We start from the raw sequence: 18,848 nt of genomic DNA on the forward strand, positions 1-18,848 counted from the left end.
TGCCACAACCCCGCGGAGGGAAGGGAAGACGACGCGACGACTGGTCCGGAAATTCGCATTTAGGGGGATGAGTGCGCCGAGACGCCAGCCAATGGGCGGCGCCGAAATGCATTCAGTTCGAGTTCAGCAGCAGGCCACTTCAACACGGACAGACCGTGCCCAATGCCATGGAGTCGCTCGACTTGGACAGCCCCGTGACCCGTGGCCGGAGGTGTCTTCGCCCCGCGCATACTGGGCGCCAGTCTAATGGCCGCGATGCGACGCGCGTGGCGTGACAGGGGCGGATTGTCGAATCGATCGCCAAAGATACGCGGCACTTGTCAGGCAACGAGTTATAAGACACCCCGAACCGGAACCCAGGGGGGAATATCCACCTTTGACGGGGCGGCTAACAACATGTACACACTGCAGCAATGTTTGCCGCTGCTGGCCCACGGCCCCCATGCTGCTCTGATCCCAGCTGCCCATTTTGCCGTGCTGTCGGTGAGTAATACCGGCCACTTGGCAGCGCGCTGCCCCATAATAACTTTGCCTCACCGCCCGAAAGGCCCCTGGGCTGTCAGCGCGGGGCGGCCCCGCACTCTGCACGATGGGGGCTCTTCCTCTTCTTCGCGGCGTCGCGCGGCCGGCTCCTGTGGTGGCTGATCGTCGTGTCAAACATTCAAAATATTCGGCGCATTAATGCGCTGTCCGCCTATCTCGGCGCGGCGTACATGTAGCTTCCTGTAGTCGACGACGGCGCCCTCGACGATGCTAAGCGAGTTGCACGCCGAGCGTAACGCGCGAAACCAGGTGGACGGGGCCGACGCTGCAGCAAAACTGGCGTCCCCCAGACCGAAGTGGCCGAAGAGTTGACCACCCGCGCTCAACAACTCGGCAAACAGATTGTGCGTAAGCATCAAGCGGCAACCGCCAGCCGCTCGGAAGCTCGAAGGCACCGCCTGACAGCTTCAAGTTGTGCCGTTTCGAGCAGGCAGTTAATAGTTCGTGAGTCATGCCGTATGCATCCCGCACGCTGTTATACAACAGTCACCGTCCACAAAGATGGCTAGCACCACAAAGGCCCTACGCTCCACAGTTATCGGCTGATGCACCACCTGCAGGCTGGCTCGTTCAAGCTGGAAAGCTCGTCAGCGTTGACCCACACAAACTTACAACTTAGTGTGTAGTACACGACAAACGTGTGACCACATAAAATGGAGTGGTCCACACCACTAATATATGAGGCGTAATCACGTGGGAGAATGACGCGCCACGTCAGTACAGTCGACGTCAACCCCCTCAAAAAAGGAAGGAATCAGAGCCGCACACTTCCCGATATCCATGGGGAACGCCAACACGCGCCTGCTGCAGCGCCACTCGCGACTCGCCCTAGCGTTGCTGCTGCTGTACATTGGCCGCAAGCTGCTCGGCCGCTCCATTGCATCGATCTTCATGCGCTGGCACCTGCTGCGCGCCGCCGAGACGCCGCGACTCGTGTACCGCTCCACGGACGGCAACAAGAAGCTGCTGGCGCACTGCCCCACCATCAGTAAGCGCGCAGCAATTGCAATTGCACTTCCAATTGCAATTATACAGGAGTGGCTAATCTATTGTCTCTGTTGCGTTTTGCCAGCGAAACACAAGTACTACCCGCCGTGGCGTCTGTTCAATGGCCACCTGCAGACCGTGCGCTTCGCCTACGACGAGCGCGGCCCCGAGATCAACTACAAGCGCCAGTTGCTGAGGTTGCCTGACGGTGGCGTCGTGTCGTTGGATTGGGCGCTTCTGCACGCCCAGGACGCACCGGCGCAGGTTGGAGACCTCAACAAGTCGGTCTCGGCGTCGTCGACGTGGCTGCCCGATGTGGAGCCCGCGCGACGCACGGTGATATTGTTGCCTGGACTTACGGGCGGCAGCCCAGAGAACTACATCCGCAGTACGATTGCTCGCCTTCATGAGCTTGGTTGGCAGTGTGTGGTATTGAATGCTCGAGGGTGCGCCAACACCCCCGTGAAAACTGCGCAGCTGTTCTGTAGCGCGTACACCGGCGACCTGCGCTTTGTGCTGCAGCAACTGAGCGAGAAGTACGAGTTTGCGAAGGAGGCGTTCGTTGGAGTGGGCTTTTCGATGGGATCCAATGTATTGGTTAAGTATTTGGGAGAAGAGGGAGACAAAGCTCCTCTAACTGGCGCGGTCTCGGTCGGAAACCCGTTCGACTTGGCGATCTGCTCGGCGAACTTCGGTGGCTCGCTGTTTAACCGCATGACGTACGATAAGGCCCTCAACTCGAACCTCCGCGAGCTCTTCTTCAACAAGGTACGGACATTAACACGGGATGAATGTGTGGTTATTGTTTGCTAACTTATAATTATCGTTGCGTTGACAGTGTAATGCAGCAGAGCACTTTGTCGATTTCCCTGGCGTGGACCTAGAGGCTATCAAGGCCAGTCGCACTGTCCGAGACTTTGACGATACGTTGACCAAGTACGTGTTCCACTACAACACTGTGGACGATTATTACAACGATGCTGGTTCCGTCAAGAAGCTAGGCGACGTGCGCGTGCCGTTGCTGTGCATCAATGCGGAGGACGACCCCATCAGCATCAGCTCAGCTTTGCCGAAGGACGACGAGGTGAGGTCCAACCCGAACGTGATCCTGTGCACAACCAAGTCGGGCGGTCACTTGGCGTTCTATGAGAGCTCTCTCAGGGACCACGCCGAGCAAGAAAATAACAAGTCGCAGAGCAAAAAGCAGTCGAACATGTGGACTGTGAACCCCATCGCCGAGTTCGCGGAGGCTGTTCGGCTGAACAAGGTGGAAAATGTGTAATCGCCTATGGTTTTACTTGTCTTCCGTTTATATTCCCGGTGGCTAGCTAGCATGGGAAAGTAGAACATCGAGCGGCACACATTATTCCAACGTATCGATAGTGAATGGTCGGGTACACTTTCTTCTTTAGGGCGTAGGCATGCAAATAAGGGGACAAAAAGCTTCCCCACAAGATGGCCCACAGGTAAGGGAGCTTTACTGCTGCGTCGACAGTTGTGCCCAGGAGCTGGTGGGTCTGGAGAGGGCAGGCCTGAATGATTGATTACTCCGTAGAACGAAACAGGCTGGAAAACAGATCCAAACATTTGCTGTATCTTACTAATAAAATACTTAACTTACTAGAAAAATGCACTTGAGTATGTTGGAGGTATAAGCTCATTGGGTATCACACTAATAAGCTACGACTTGTTACTTTTTCAGAAGTGAAAGACACGATACTTATTTATATTTACAAATCGCGCGATCCATGTTGACCAAAGATTTTACTTACTATAATAGGCGATCAATGATGGCCAATCTGACTATAACCATTTATTTTTTAGTAGTACTTAAGTATGTGGTTATGACAAATACGGTAGCATGTGATGGTAAAATCGCGCAATCAGTGCTGACTTATTTTATTTTACACAATTGTTTGGCATTGAGGCTTGGTTGAAAAAGTTGCTGGTGCCTTTTGATAAGATTTTTACGGACTGGCAAATTGCCGGCGGCAATGCATGTATACAGACAGGCCCTGTGCTGCACGGTGGCCAACCGTAGGGATTGATGAACGTGCCAAAACACTTTGCCATTCTGACTTCAGTGTTCGATTATGTACAGAGGAAGTCGGCAAGCGCCATCAACGTGAACTTATTACATGTTATCACAAGCAATTCACTCAAGGAAAACAGTGATCGCGAAAGTAGTAAGCGTGCGAGCAGGAACTTCAAACATCACTGCGAAACCTTACGCAACAACAAGAGATCGCACAACAATACGCAAAAACTTAAACTGAGGACTTGCACAGCTACACATGATAGAACGCTCTTGCCACTCGCCAACAGAAAACTTAAAAAAATAACTAGAGAAGCTCAACTAAACATCGGTAGGTGCATGCAAGTTAAGTTGGGTGTCTTTGTGCAACGAGGTGGCCGTGGCGCTGGTCGTAGCCGTAGTACTTGTTGAACTGCGAGGGGTCAACTCCAAAATACTGTCGTTCGGGACGGCTGCGCCAGTTAAAATAGTCGGGTACGTGACGAGCGTCCACTCCTTACTCTCGGACGATACGAAGACCGGCAACGACCCAGCCCAATGTCCGTAGGAAATCGTCCACGCGAATTTCGTCGCGCCAGTGCTTGTAGTCGTGCTGTCGACTGCAACTTGAGCCACTTGGATATCATCGTACTAAATGAGGCCACGCAGTCATACATCGTCATCGTCAGTGAACAGGTACAGTACTGCGAAGCCTTCTGTTAGTCATTCTGCAAACAGAACGTGCACTTGGAGTGAGTTGCTGCCAGAGCGAACTGGATGGCGGACTCTCTGCGTAGGGGCATGATTCGTTGGTCCCAGCTTGTCGGTATGAACTTGCCTAAATCCAACAACTTGTCATCAACATAAAAAGCTGGAGCACCAGCACGTGCATTTGAGTCCGATCGACAAGCCACGAGGCTACGACGCGCTTCACGATCTCCACAACAACGAGAAAACAGTGATCGGGAAGGTATCGAGCGCATGAACTAGAGCTCCACAAAACTCTTTGCAAGAATTCGAGACTGCCCGCCAATACAACAAAAACAGAGGAATAGCCCAGCGGAAATCTCTTACCCGCTCATAACAACAACACTCAGACAATTTGTTTATTGCGGCGCAAAGAAAACAACCGTTGTTGATGATCCTTACGCACAAACACCAGGCATTCGGGGAAATCGAGACACCACTTATTCAATGCGTGGTGACCAAGGCCGTAAGCATCTACCAGTATGCTACCGGTCCGAAGAACTACGCGCGGGTTTGTTTGAATTGACAGCAAACAAACCCGAGCGTTTCTTGCGCAGATGATTTCTTTTCGCGTTGGTCATTGTCCAGAAGGCTGGCGCCAGAAACCGAAAGCGGCCCCACCGAACTCGTTCAACTTGTTCAGCGCTTTCGATTGGCCCCGCCCCGTTAAAACTGAGATGAGTTCGTGCCAGGCTGTCAGCTTGAGGTCACTCCAGCATTTGCCTCGCATCGATCATGACGCTCAAGGTCTCGCAGGCCCTTGAGCAGCACGAGCAGCACAACAATCCGTCCATTCTTGCAGGGGTGGAGGGCTACCTCGACGACGAAGACTGGGAAGAAGCGCGCGTGAAGCCGCGCCGGCGAAGCTCGAGTGTGGAGGCCACGCTGAGCTCGTGCTTCTCCTCCCTGTCGACTGGCCTCCACAGTGTCCGATTCGCCGTGACAACGCGCGCCAAGAACCTCTGCGCGCGAGACGCGTCTCGTCGAGGCAGCCAACTACGCAACTCCATGGTGAAGATATCTTCGACCCAACCGGAGCGTTCGCTGGCGAGATCGAATTCCATGCCAGCTCCCTACCACCGATCCAGCGAGCCGGGCCTCGACCTCTTCGGCGACGCCGAGGACGACGCCGGGAATCCCGCTAACATTTGTCTGTCGAAGTCCCCGTCCCCCCCTCAGCGGCGGTCGTCGACACCTGGAGGTAGACTGTCGAGGCTGCTGTCGACGCGGTCCTGGACACAAGGCACCAAGTAGACCGAGTGTGAAGCTGCCGAAATCTATGTATCCATGTAAGTTGAAGTTGTCAGAGTGATGGTACAGTATTTGTGTTGCAGTTCTGGAGTACTGTACACGCTCTCCAGCGAAGGCATCAACTGGTGACCACTGACGCATCAGTGCAACGCCTACGTCTGGTCGGGGCGGTACAGCGACTCGCTCCCAGGAAGACTTGACTCGAGTCGAGCTACACTAACCTTGAGGTGGCACGCTAACACTGTCGGAGAGTATGTACATGTACAGTAGTGTGCTGCGGTTGCCGCTTGGACGCAAGAGCGCGCTCCAACCTTATTGAACAAAGGATCGTGACTCACGAATCGTGAGTCACGAGCGCCCACTTTTCATTGCGACTCAGCCGCGATGTCGGCCAGGAGCGTTGAACGCTCAGCAACGCTGCCCTAAAAGCTAGGTCGCCGTCCGTGGTGGACTCTGTCGAGGATCAGACGCACTCAACACATGTAGACGAGCTCCCAGACCTTTACCAGCCCAGGTCGCCGCCCCATGGTGCCCCCTGTGGCTGCTGGTCATTGTGTTGACCCCAAGCTTCCACCCAGGTACCGATTTATTGGTACGAATAAATAGATCCGTTCGCGCCGTCCCATTTCTGTGCCTTTTTTCGGATAGCAATGACTACCGGATAGAATTTACGATGTAAACCATCGAACGCACGGCACTTACATGTTAAGAGGTCTGTGAAAACAGGAGCTTGCTGGAGGGGGCTGGAAGCTTGTTAGCGTCGTACTTAGCGCTAGCAAGCTTGAGTGTGCATGCATCAACGCAACGAATCGCTCCATGAACGCTACAGGTAGTGCGTCGCGGACTACTTGGTAGTCACTTTCTTGCCATTCTTTTTTCGGTGGCCCCATTTCGCTGCCATACCGCCCCATACAGAGAATAGGATAAGTCAATGTAATCAACATTCCCATACAGAGAATAGGCTCTGAACCCATAATTTGGGCGCGCGCCTGTCCACGTCGCATGTCATTGACTGACAAGCTCTGGCTCCATCATCGTGTAACGGCACCAGTCCTCAAAAAGAGCTCCCCACATACCGTACACACTGTAGCAAGCGTCCGTCCATCGCCATCGCCATGGCCGAGCCCGGGGAGCTCCTGGTGCACGTGCGCCAGCGCCTGGACGCGATCACCTACGAAGACCACTCGCAGTACCTGCTGAGCTCGCTGCAGGCCTCGCCCTTCGTGCAGTCGCTCTCCGTGGCGCCGACCACGAGCACGAGTCGGCGGCGCCCGACGCTGCTGGGCTCGTGGCTGCGCTGCGTGGGGCTCACGGGCTTCTACGTGCGCCTCGTGCTGCTGCTGGGCACGGGCTGGCTGCTGGCCATGGTCGGCATCTTCACGTTCCTGTACGCGCTGCCGGCGGCGCAGGAGGACATCGTGCTCACGAGCACGGCGCAGGTGATTCTATTGCTGGGGGTCTACTTCCTGGGCGGGGCCGTGGGCTGCCTCGCCTTCGGGGTGTGCGCCGACCACTTCGGCCGCCGCCCGGTGCTGCTCAGCGCGCTGAGCTTCTGGCTCGTGGTCAACGCGCTCACGGCGGGCGCGTGGAACTACGCGTCCTTCGTGACGCTGCGGCTGCTGGCCGGGATGGGCATCGGCGGCCAGTTGGCGCTGCTGTCGACGCTCGCGCTCGAGTACACGCCCACAAGGACGAGGGGGAGGATCACGGTGCTCACGGTGTCCATTGCGGGCTTGGGAGTGCTGGGAGGGGTGGGCTACGGCCAATTGGCCACCTATGCGCTGGGGGATGGAGGACTCGGGTGGAGAGCCGCCTATGGCTTGCTGAGCGCCATCGCGCTGCTGTACGCCGCGGTGCTCTACCTGGCGCTGGAGGAGTCGCCCAAGTACTTGGCCAGCGTCGGCCGGACGGAGGAAGCGCTCTACGTGCTGGAGAAGATCGAGACGGCCCACGGCATCACCCGCCAGGCCAGAGTGACGGTGCCGACGAGTTTATATGAGCCGCCGTCGCAGTGCCCCAAGGTGAGCTACGAGCGGTATTTGGAGAGCAGCTCCGACTCGGACTCGGACTTGGGCTTGGATCTGCGGCCAGGACAGCACAGCGGCCAGGACGAGGAGATTCAGAGGGAAATGCGCGCAAGGTCGGCGTCGAGAAGCAGGAGCAACAGGTACAGCTATGCAGGGCCAGGGGCAGCCAAGGCACGCAGTCAGAGCCAACGAGCATCCGCGAGGAGACTGCAGAGCCGGCATCAGAACCAGGTTGAAGTCTGCACGCCAAGCTCGGGGGATCTGGGGACTCCCAGTGATTCACTGGCCCCTACAGCAGATATCTCTTTTATGAGGGCCCTTGCGCGTCGAGTGGTGGCGCTGTTCTCGGGGTCTCTGGCTCGGCGGACAGCGCTCATTTGGTTCTTCTGGTTCGCAGAGTGTACGTGCTTGAGCGCAGCAATTGTGACGACGCTGATGATGGCTGGGACGTTCATCAAGGTGAACCAACTGGGGGCAGGCTTTGGAGTCGGGGATCAGCTCTTCTGGTCGGCCATGACGTTTCCTGGCTTGATCCTCGCCGCCATGATGGTGGAGACCGTGGGCCGACGCGGAACGTTGGCCTTGTTTGTGTTTCTCGCTGGAATTGTTATGGTAACATCGGCTTGGCTACTGGAAGAGAACGGGGAGTGGCTGGGCTTGTTGCTGTCGCTGGGGACGCTGGTATTGGCGACAGGTGGCACCATCGGCTCGATCATCCCCTTTACTGGCGAGCAGTTCCCGCTGCTCACTCGAGCTCTGGGTATCTCGTGTGCTGCAGCTTGGGGCCACCTCGGTATGTTCGCCGGGGCTTATCTCGTGCTTCGACGAGTCATGGGCGACGAAGCGTGGTCTTGGCACGATGAGCGTGTGATGCTGGCAGTGTGCGGCGGGGTGGCCATTGTTCTGATCCCGTTGATTCTGCTCATGGGACCGGAGACGCGCAGGCGGGACATCGATGCATCCTGGTTTGAAGACAACAAGGCGCTTCACGCTCTTGCAGGTGGCGTGTTGTCGGCAGCCCCCGGTGGTCGTCCGGAGCAGCCAGAAACGAGATTCCGCGGTGTAAGCAAGGCAAGCAGTGGTCGAGGACACAAGAAGAAGCTGGATAAAGCATCCAAGTCGTCCGACGGAGATGACCGAGAGCCTCCGAGGTTTGCTAGGGGCTCGGTGAACGGCATGACGCTGGCTACTCCAGTGCTTCACTCGCCAAACTCAGCAGCGTTTGCCACAACGCACTCGCCTGGAGACTACGAATCGCCCGCTCGCTCCTCCTCGTCGTCACAAGGCTTCTGGCAGACCCATTCGGTGCGCCATCTAGGCCGCAAGATGAAACAAGCTATCACGCACGCGTCAGATGAGAAGCACGTGGTGTATCTCCCCTCCGAGGACAAACTGCGCGCTCGAAGTACCAGTAGCGCCAAGCAAACCCGCAGCGTCGACGAGCGATGCGACACTGTCATCGATGACCTCGATCAACTGGACACCATCATCACTGAGCACGAGTACCGCCAGCATCGCCTGAGTGTGGACGACTCCAAGCAGAGCCAACCGCGACGTCAATCCGTACTGGAGATGCTGGAGCCTGTGCAGCTGGAATGGCGTCGATCCATCTCGAGCTCATTGTCGGGCTCAGTGCGAGACCTCAGCAGTAGCAGCAAGGCCAGTAAGGCCAGCAAGACGGAGCTCAGTGCCACGGACGTGGAGTCCGCCATCGCCGCGTCCGACGCTCGCCCCAGCGCCGCGGGGCGTTACACCATCGACCTCGACATGTTCGACACGTTCACGTACGTTTCCACGCCGGTGCTGGGCGGCGACAACTACTCGGAGCACGAACACCGCGAGCCCAGCAACCTCTCGTCCGCCAGCAGCGGCGACTCGAAGCAAACGACCAGCTGAGCTCCTCCGCCGACGGGAAGCGTGGAGTCAGCATTTACAATTGTTTGCTCTATGTATTGAGCTTCCGACGTAAGAAGCGGCTTAAGTTACGATAATCTAATGTAGGTTTTGTTGTCCAGGCGTCCCGGTACGTCCTCCAGGTGTCCTCAGCCCTTTTCCATGCTGCACCGCTTCACAGGATCCCGATCGACTCAAGAGGCGCTTCCAAGCTGGAATATCCCCATCAGATCCTCAAGTGTATCAAGATGGCGAGCAGGTTGACGCAAATGCTGTGGTTCTTGTCCTGCGTGGCATCTCTCCTCCTCCATGCTATCGAAGCTCAAACAGCTACGGACCCGTGGCTGCACGCGTCTCCGGCCTTCATGCGGCTCCGTTGGCCCAGTGCGAGCCTCTTGCAGGTCTCGATGACGGAGCCAGCTCTGGTTGCAGGGACCAAGTCCTTCTACTCGACTGATGCCGTCACGGTGTTGAGCGTCCGCAACACAGCAAAGCGACGTACGAGGTGTTGTTCCTGATCGGAGACCCACTCCTGGCGTTCAACACGACGGTGGCACCTGCAGCCCTCAACACAACGGGGCTAGCTGCTGCCTTGGGGAAGCGCCTAGAGTCGATGGTGCTCAGTGTTGCAGGCGTGCAAATGCCTCCGAGCCGATGTGGCAGGTTGTCACTGCGTTTCAAAGTGGCGGCGAATCTCGTGTTGTTCGGGGATCTCTCACGTCTTGTAGCTGGTGACACCGCCGGCACTACAAGACCCGCCACATTTCTCGACTATGTCTTCGCTTCGACGGAGTTGGCGACTGCACTGGGCTCTCAGGCCCTCGCAGGCTCGCAATTGTTCGCTGCGACGCTGATCCCGTACGTGTTCCGGTATATGAACGTCGACACCTTCCCAGCTGGAAACCCGGCACTACCAGGAGCTGTAGCGGATACTGCCACGCTGCTCGCTGCGGTCTCCAACGACGCGATGAATGCACTTCGACGCAAGAGGCAGCAATTCCAGTACGATCCTGAGCGCTACGCTGCGTCGATCCCGACGGACGTGACATACCCGTCCAGCGCCACGCTCAGTAGCATGGACCTCAGCGGTGTGTTCACCACGACCGTCTTCTGGAGCAACACATTAACGCAAGACTTTTGGCTGGAAAGCGCCGAGTCGACGGATTCTGTGGCGTGGAATCTCTTCCCTTCGACGGCGTTTTTCCTCGACGACTCGACGTCCTCGTCTTCGTTGCCTGCAGCTCCGATAGTTCGGGTCGGTAACACGTCGACGCCGCTGTGGACTTTGCAGGGATCCACACCTGAACACCTCAACGTGGCTCTCAAACTCGTCCTGCCAGGACGAGTCGTCCTGCTAGCAGCAGCACTTCAAGCTCAAGCAGTGCCGTGAGCCCATCGAATGTCGTGGTTCGCCATCAGAGCCGCCTGCTACGCAACGGAGCGACCGATAATGTCAGCAAGTTGCTGCTTTACCTCGAGTTTGGCGTGGCGGATGTCACGGAGAAGGCCGCGGATGGCTGTGCGCACTGTCTGCAGCTTCTGGAGTGGTGTACGAACGACGCGACGTGTGCCGCTTTGAAAACGTGCGTACTGTCGGCGATCCAGACGCCTATCACGCAGTTGGTGAGCGCAACGTCGACGGCTTACGAGACGGACGACCTCTATTCATTATTCAATGGGTGTCTAGCTGGATCAGCTACTGTTCCCGTGGATGTGAATGCTCTTATGTTGTTCACAAGCGCAATTCGATGCCAACTGCAGCGACTGTGTCCGATACAGCCGCCAAGTTCCAGTATTGTCGTTCCTTCTGGGATTAAACTAGCGTGGGGAAGTGGCAAGGGCCAGCAGCGAGTGCAGCCAGCGTCAGGAGTCTTGAACTTCCCTGCTCCCACCAGTTCACCATTGAACATTTCCGTGAGCATCGGCACGCGCGTGGTCTGCTACGTGCCTCTATGGAACAACGTCACTGCTGACTGGCTGCAGACGAGAATCGCTCGCTCCTGTACTTTCGCGAAGTACTTAGGCACTGTTCAAGCTAGCGTGGCCTCGAACACTGCGGGGGCCACTGCTGTCGACATATTCTACGACGGTCTCGTGGGTCCGTTGCCTACGTTGGTCTCCGTTGCGAGTGACGCACAAACTCAAGCGATTGGAGCGACGATCACGACCGTGGCGACACCAACAATTCGAGTGCGATACGTGTCTGCTGGTGGTCCGATTCCCTTCGCAACCACAACAGATCCATCGCCAACTGACACGTGCACCGAATGCAAGCGGCTAACACTGGACGTGTGTCTCCGAGACGCCAAGTGTGCGGCCATGGCCGACTGCGTGATGCAATACCAAAGCCCCAGTAGCACCACGACCGTCACCGTTGCCTCGGACTCGTCCACTTCCACGACGTCGTTGGCAGATGCGATCTTAAACCTCGTGCGAGCGGACCAGAGCGGAACCAAGCGCTCGCTCGAAGCTGACATCACTGCGTGTCTCCCAGCGGCCATCACCAATGGCGTGTCGAGGGGCGACGTGAACGGCGCGTCTTGGTGCAAGCTCGTGAACGCTAGTGCGTGCTACAGCCGCAGTGCCTGTCCACTCGCTCTCGCGCCCGTGCTGTCTTCAAAGTGGTCATCGCTGGCGTCCAACTACTTGACGGTCGGCAAGTGGAGCATTTCTCCTGCTCAGAAGCTGCAGCGGTTGATCTACACTGGTTCAATCTCGACTCTCGGCTCACTCACCATTCCGTTGACTCTCATGCGCGATGGCACCACAGTCACACTATCGAGCGCTGCAGACCCCGACTCCTTGGCGGTATCTCTTCGCGGACTCATTCAGTACGACGACATTCAAGTGGCTCAAGTTGCAGTCGACAGCACAAGTTCAAGCACCAGTGTGACGACATTCGCGTGGACGATCTCTTACGGACATTGGGCTGGGTCATTGCCGGTCTTCATTTCGTCGGAATGCAAGGAGTGGACGCTCGTTGCCTACCCGACCATCTCAGTTGGCGCAGTCATCCCGAACGACAGCATCCTGGAGTTGATTCCTCGCAGTTCTACAACCACAGCCTCTTCGTAGCTTAAAGACACCCAGCTTAACTTGCTTGCAACTACCAATGTTCCGGTTGACTTTCTTTTCTACTGTAGTGTTTGAGTTTTTCGGTTGTCGAACACCTCAGATCTAACGCAAACTTTGATGTCTGCCGTCTGTCAAATCGCACCCTACGGCAAGTACGTGTAAGCGAGCCAGAAGCTGCTACGATTATCGTTTGACGCAAACTTTAGACGGTGTTCTCACCGTCACTTTCCAATTCGCTACGCAAGAGAGACCACGCTTCAAGATGCAGTTCGCCAAGACACTTCTCATCGCCGCGATCGCTGTCACGCTGTGCTTTGCCCCCACCAACGCGGCCGACAGCGTTGACGCGCAGCAGGACGCTCATAACGCGCGCAAGTTGTACTACACACGCTTTCCGACCCCCATTCCAACCGCACAGCCCCTCCTCGTCCTGTACGCGACTAAACTGACAGCAAGGACTTAAGTTGTTCATTGTGACGACGGAGGTGTTGCTCAGAATTTGAAAGCCGTGCATGAGTTGAGTACCAAGTTGTCGGCTTGTTCCAAGTCCAATAACTTTACGAATAGGTGTTGTGCTTAACAAAACACTCATACCGACGAAGAACTGGAATCTGTAAGCTTTTTCTTTCTGTGGCTCGATCAAGCGGGGTTGTACACTTGGCCAAACTCATCTTGCACAAGAAAAATCGTTCGTCGAAAGAGCTCTCAATTGCTCACATCTGGCCACTGAAGTTGGCCGCGTCGCCCGAGTGGATCACCGTGCTCCATTTGGTCGTGATCTTGCGGCGCGTGGAGAAAAACTCAACGCAGCCATCGCCCGTGATGTCCATGTCGCCGTATTTGCTCTTGGTGCCGTACATACCGCCGAAGCTGAACGGCTCACGTGGCACGGGAATGCCGATGTTGACCCCAATCATGCCGGCGCGGAAGCGCGACTGGAAATATTCAGCATAGGCCCCGTTCGACGTGTAGATCGCGGCTGCATTGCCGTAGTCGTTTCCGTTTTCGATCTGAAGAGCCTCGTCGAAAGAGCTCACACGATACACCGAAAGCACAGGACCGAAGATCTCGTCCTTCATGGCAGCGTCGTTCGGGCTTGCGTGGAGCAGCACCGTAGGTCCCACCCAGAATCCGTTCGTCTCCTCGGCCCACGACCGACCATCCACCAGAACTTTGGCACCAGCAGCCTCGGCCTCGTTGATGTACTTGAGCACGCGCGTCTTCGAGCCTTCATCAATAAGCGCACCAACCTGCCCAGCCTCAGTTCCGCGAGCCAGCTCCTTCGACTTCTCAACGATCATGTCGAGCAGCGCATTGCAATCCCCCACGAGCAAAAGCACAGAAGCAGCCATGCAGCGCTGTCCCGCACAACCAGCGTACGACGCAACAATATCCTTGGAGGCGACATCAATATCTGCGTCCGGAAGAGCCACCAAGTGGTTCTTTGCGCCACCCAGAGCGAGCACACGCTTGTCCAGAGCGCGGCATCGACGAGCAACGAGCTGCGCCACGCGACTCGAGCCAACGAACGTGACAGCGGCAACGCCAGGGTGGTCGCACAAGCTGTTGACAGGGTCCACCGTTCCGTTGATGATCTAAAACCATAGTCACAACCATCCAAACCATCAGCAATAGTTCCAGCATTGGACACACACAACTAAACTCACCTGGAAGACGCCCTTGGGGACCCCAGCTTCCAGCAGCAGCTCCGCCACGCGCGCCATAGTCAGAGGAACCTACGATTAACGCAAGAATCAGCTCAACCGTCTCATATTAAAATAACAACACAAAGATCTCAGCGCCCACCTTCTCCGACGGCTTCAGGATGACGCAGTTGCCCATGGTCAACGCGATGGGGACCGTCCACATCGGCACCATAATGGGGAAGTTGAAGGGCACGACGCAGGCCACGACGCCCAGCGGATCGCGCACCTCTTGGCACGAGATGCCGCGCGACACCTGCAGCGTGCGGCCCTGCACCAGCTGCGGCAGACTGCAGGCGTACTCCACCGTCTCGTTGCCCTTGAGCACGCTGGCGAGCGCCTCCGTGCGGTTCTTGCCGTTCTCCTGCACCACAATGTCCGCCAGCTCGTCTGCCACCCCCCAAATACACCCCAATGTTAATGAAACACCCCTCTAATTTGTTCTCAGGGCCCTCTAACTATCTCCCACCTTGGTGCTGCACCATGAGCGCGTGGAACTTGAGCATGATGGCCGCGCGCGCCTTGACGGTCGTCTGGCGCCACTGCTTGAAGGCCTCTTGGCCCTTGGCCACCGCCAGCTGCACGTCCGCGGCCGTGGACAGCGCGCACTTGCCGATCACTTGGCTGCTGCTGGGGCTGATGACGTTGAGGTAGTCGCCCCCCGAGGGCGGCACGAACGCGCCGTCGATCAGGTTGTGCGCCGTCAAGGGGCCGGCCACCTTCTGCTTCTTGGTGGGGGACGCGGACATCGGGCGTGTGGGGGTGTAGGGGTGTAGGCTTTGACGGCTTCTTGGTGGTGGATTATGCGAAGATCTGATGACCCAAACTTCAACTTGGAGTTGTTCTTGTGGCGCACACTACTGTTGTGTGGAGCACATAGCGAAAAGGACCAGGCATTTAAAAATGTATAACATATAATACCATTAGTATGCGGCATACTATTCTTGAGGAGAGCCGAAACGCAAACCCATCGAATACGGTCATGCAATCGGGGTGCAGGTTCTCCTACTACTCTACACTTCCGATTATTAACCAGTTTTGCGCTGGTAATCCACTCAAAAGATTGCATTTTGATGTCGAGTCGTATGGTTGATTGTCTGTGCTCCTGAAAAAGCAAAACTGGCACGATGTCGTCTTGCAGCGCGATCCATGCCGGAATGGCATCGCAGTTGAGCGCGGCAAGTAGTTACCCAACGCATTCAACATGTATAATATCAACGTGTATGTACAGTCTGTCAGTTCGACCGCAGCCTATTCGGAACGGCACTCTAATAAATGGCACTCTATTTGATGGCACTCTATTGTTATAGTATGCCCTCACCATAGGGCGCTCTATTCGCAGGGGACTCTAATACCTTAGGACATACTATTCGGTATTATACGTTAAATGAAAACCGCTTAAACTGCCTACTTTTTTTTTACCTGCTCGTAAGGCAAAGCGCCAGCTTAAGAGCGATTTCGGAGTGTCAATTTTGTTTTGTCGCCCCGGCGTCATTTTTTGGCGCATAACGATGGTTTTGGCACCAGCAGAAAGAGGACGGTTTCGACTATTTATGGATCTACAACTGATCAAAAACGTTGTGAAGGCAACACAAAACCAAGCAAGTTATGAAGACGTCTCGGATAGCAGGTGCGCCAGTTTAAGAGAGATTTAAGCTTGAAGTTTGTATGCAAATGCTGGCGTCTCTGTTCATAAAAGGTTATTGACCAATCATAGCGCTTTGATGAAAGAATACTGCACTATTACTGGCTGAAAAGGTCTCTCTTAAACTGAGCACTCTCTCCTAAATTGGCGCTTTGCCTTGATGCAAGGCCGCGCGTCGCACAAAGAAGATGTGGATGATATATCCATAATTTTCAAATAAACAATAATACAGCTACATTTATTGCATAGCTATATTGCTACTTTTATATTTCTTTTTTTAACTTGCAAGTAAGTCGCATTTCTTGCTCGACGGAGCGGAATGAACATGGCGGACATCTCTCGCAAGAATGGGAATCAACCGGCAGCAAAGAACCCGACAAACCTCGAGCTGACTAGTACATGGTGGAGGTTCTGCATGCAGCCGAGGATTTCATTGAGATATCTTCGGTAGGGGAACTGCACCAACTCGCGACAACATGCGCCACCTGGTGTTTTGGATCAACAAAGTTTCTGCTTTGACGCAGTGGCGTAGAATTTACACTCGGTATGCAATGCTTTCTCCTTTTTGAAGCTGGTTTTTCGTGCTTTTTTTTCTTCGTCTTGCGCCGGATTGTGAATCTGTTTCCGAAGCTTGGTTCGGTAGTTGTAGTATAGATACTCGTTTGGTTGAAAGAATTCAATTTGTGTTGGAGTCTGTTTATTTTATTTTTTATTATTATTGAAATTCTAGATCGAATTAGTTCTAGATATCTTGAAATTATCCATCTACAATAGGTAGATATCGTGAACCCAATGAATCCGACAAAAATCCCACGAAATGGTTGGAACTACTACTTCCCAATACGTGCGTTTCGAGTCTAACGCAGTTGGTATGGCTTTCCGATTTGCTTGTCCAGAATCGCCGCCCAAACTCGCGCAACTGTGTTCTGCCTGAAGGCGATACCGCATCGGATGTGGTTCAGGCTCGGCAGCGATTGACGCGCGCCGACAAGAAGCGCATCAATCACTACCACTTGACTTCATTGTCGACGCGTCTGCCGATTCGGCGACTTTGCCAAACCTGCGCACGAACCTCCCCGATCGAAGCAGACTTGTTTCCAACCTGGCCCGCTTTCATGCCGTTCACAACACGATCTGCCCCCACTTGAGCAAGTCAAGTCCCACCCGGCCAATCTCCACCGCAACCATGAAGTTTAGCACGTTCCTCGTTGCCGCACTTGCCGTCGTCGGTGTTGTCACCGCCGCTGCCGACCAACCTGCTGCCGGTACGCTGCCGGCCGTCAAATCCGCCGCCGAAGCGCTCGAGAAGCTTGAAGCGTCCGAATTGCCCGATGGTGTCACGCTCACGGGCGCCAGTGAGAAGATCGACCCGCCTGCCGGTGCCGCCGCCGCGATCGCCGCCAAGGAAGGTGGCAATACTAAGCACGATGGTGACGACGACAAGAAGGAGCAGTACGGCGGCTGGGGTCTGGGCCTTGGCGCTGGCTGGGGTCTCGGCGGCGGCTGGGGCAACTGGGGTGGCTGGGGCGGCTACGGCCCCTACCGCTTCGGATTCATGTGCGGCGGCTCCCCTGGCTGGGCCTACCCGCTGGGCTACTGGAACATGTTCGGCGCGGGTCTCTACGGCGGCAGCTGCGGCCTGGGCATGCCTTTCGGCGGCCTCTACTACTGCTAGCTTCGACTACGTACGTGATCATGATGAGCCACCTACGCCTCTGGCGACTTGCACCGAGTAACGAAGTAAGGTTCATCAGCTGTACCTTGGCGCAGTGGCGTAGAATTTACACTCGGAATGCAATGCTTTCTCCTTTTTGAAGCTGGTTTTTCGTGCTTTTTTTTCTTCGTCTTGCGCCGGATTGTGAATCTGTTTCCGAAGCTTGGTTCGGTAGTTGTAGTATAGATACTCGTTTGGTTGAAAGAATTCAATTTGTGTTGGAGTCTGTTTATTTTATTTTTTATTATTATTGAAATTCTAGATCGAATTAGTTCTAGATATCTTGAAATTATCCATCTACAATAGGTAGATATCGTGAACCCAATGAATCCGACAAAAATCCCACGAAATGGTTGGAACTACTACTTCCCAATACGTGCGTTTCGAGTCTAACGCAGTTGGTATGGCTTTCCGATTTGCTTGTCCAGAATCGCCGCCCAAACTCGCGCAACTGTGTTCTGCCTGAAGGCGATACCGCATCGGATGTGGTTCAGGCTCGGCAGCGATTGACGCGCGCCGACAAGAAGCGCATCAATCACTACCACTTGACTTCATTGTCGACGCGTCTGCCGATTCGGCGACTTTGCCAAACCTGCGCACGAACCTCCCCGATCGAAGCAGACTTGTTTCCAACCTGGCCCGCTTTCATGCCGTTCACAACACGATCTGCCCCCACTTGAGCAAGTCAAGTCCCACCCGGCCAACCTCCACCGCAACCATGAAGTTTAGCACGTTCCTCGTTGCCGCACTTGCCGTCGTCGGTGTTGTCACCGCCGCTGCCGACCAACCTGCTGCCGGTACGCTGCCGGCCGTCAAATCCGCCGCCGAAGCGCTCGAGAAGCTTGAAGCGTCCGAATTGCCCGATGGTGTCACGCTCACGGGCGCCAGTGAGAAGATCGACCCGCCTGCCGGTGCCGCCGCCGCGATCGCCGCCAAGGAAGGTGGCAATACTAAGCACGATGGTGACGACGACAAGAAGGAGCAGTACGGCGGCTGGGGTCTGGGCCTTGGCGCTGGCTGGGGTCTCGGCGGCGGCTGGGGCAACTGGGGTGGCTGGGGCGGCTACGGCCCCTACCGCTTCGGATTCATGTGCGGCGGCTCCCCTGGCTGGGCCTACCCGCTGGGCTACTGGAACATGTTCGGCGCGGGTCTCTACGGCGGCAGCTGCGGCCTGGGCATGCCTTTCGGCGGCCTCTACTACTGCTAGCTTCGACTACGTACGTGATCATGATGAGCCACCTACGCCTCT

The 18,848-nt window shown here is 55.7% G+C and overlaps 8 protein-coding genes across 8 annotated transcripts; 7 read left to right on the forward strand and 1 right to left on the reverse strand.

The window, feature by feature from the left end:
- Positions 1–1,323: 1,323 nt before the first annotated feature.
- Positions 1,324–2,812, forward strand: PHYSODRAFT_333242 (hypothetical protein; the record flags this gene model as incomplete). The annotated part of the gene is made up of 3 exons (XM_009530410.1): positions 1,324–1,531; positions 1,616–2,298; positions 2,369–2,812. The coding sequence occupies 3 exons, from the start codon at positions 1,324–1,326 to the stop codon at positions 2,810–2,812; spliced, it is 1,335 nt and encodes a 444-aa protein (XP_009528705.1).
- A 2,193-nt stretch (positions 2,813–5,005) lies between these two features.
- Positions 5,006–5,545, forward strand: PHYSODRAFT_509082 (hypothetical protein; the record flags this gene model as incomplete). The annotated part of the gene is made up of 1 exon (XM_009530411.1): positions 5,006–5,545. A coding segment is annotated over one exon (540 nt), but the record flags the coding sequence as incomplete, so codon positions are not given.
- Positions 5,546–6,614: 1,069 nt separating this feature from the next.
- Positions 6,615–9,465, forward strand: PHYSODRAFT_346522 (hypothetical protein; the record flags this gene model as incomplete). The annotated part of the gene is made up of 1 exon (XM_009530412.1): positions 6,615–9,465. Exon 1 carries the CDS (start codon positions 6,658–6,660, stop codon positions 9,463–9,465), a length of 2,808 nt encoding a protein of 935 aa, XP_009528707.1. The 5' UTR covers positions 6,615–6,657.
- A 637-nt stretch (positions 9,466–10,102) lies between these two features.
- Positions 10,103–11,085, forward strand: PHYSODRAFT_505735 (hypothetical protein; the record flags this gene model as incomplete). The annotated part of the gene is made up of 2 exons (XM_009530413.1): positions 10,103–10,728; positions 10,836–11,085. Coding segments are annotated over 2 exons (876 nt in total), but the record flags the coding sequence as incomplete, so codon positions are not given.
- Positions 11,086–11,187: 102 nt separating this feature from the next.
- PHYSODRAFT_509573 (hypothetical protein) lies at positions 11,188–12,537 on the forward strand (the record flags this gene model as incomplete). Its single annotated transcript, XM_009530414.1, has 4 exons — positions 11,188–11,551; positions 11,618–11,835; positions 11,908–12,069; positions 12,154–12,537. The coding sequence occupies 4 exons, from the start codon at positions 11,188–11,190 to the stop codon at positions 12,535–12,537; spliced, it is 1,128 nt and encodes a 375-aa protein (XP_009528709.1).
- Positions 12,538–13,250: 713 nt separating this feature from the next.
- On the reverse strand, positions 13,251–14,989 carry PHYSODRAFT_508370 (hypothetical protein; the record flags this gene model as incomplete). Its single annotated transcript, XM_009530415.1, has 4 exons — positions 13,251–14,132; positions 14,214–14,273; positions 14,344–14,630; positions 14,710–14,989. The coding sequence occupies 4 exons, from the start codon at positions 14,987–14,989 to the stop codon at positions 13,251–13,253; spliced, it is 1,509 nt and encodes a 502-aa protein (XP_009528710.1).
- Positions 14,990–17,071: 2,082 nt separating this feature from the next.
- Positions 17,072–17,560, forward strand: PHYSODRAFT_261638 (hypothetical protein; the record flags this gene model as incomplete). Its single annotated transcript, XM_009530416.1, has 1 exon — positions 17,072–17,560. One exon carries the CDS (start codon positions 17,072–17,074, stop codon positions 17,558–17,560), a length of 489 nt encoding a protein of 162 aa, XP_009528711.1.
- A 757-nt stretch (positions 17,561–18,317) lies between these two features.
- Positions 18,318–18,806, forward strand: PHYSODRAFT_333248 (hypothetical protein; the record flags this gene model as incomplete). The annotated part of the gene is made up of 1 exon (XM_009530417.1): positions 18,318–18,806. One exon carries the CDS (start codon positions 18,318–18,320, stop codon positions 18,804–18,806), a length of 489 nt encoding a protein of 162 aa, XP_009528712.1.
- Positions 18,807–18,848: the final 42 nt, after the last annotated feature.

The sequence above is a fragment of the Phytophthora sojae genome (genome assembly GCF_000149755.1).
Source record: "Phytophthora sojae unplaced genomic scaffold PHYSOscaffold_5, whole genome shotgun sequence".
Classification (NCBI taxonomy): domain Eukaryota; phylum Oomycota; class Peronosporomycetes; order Peronosporales; family Peronosporaceae; genus Phytophthora; species Phytophthora sojae.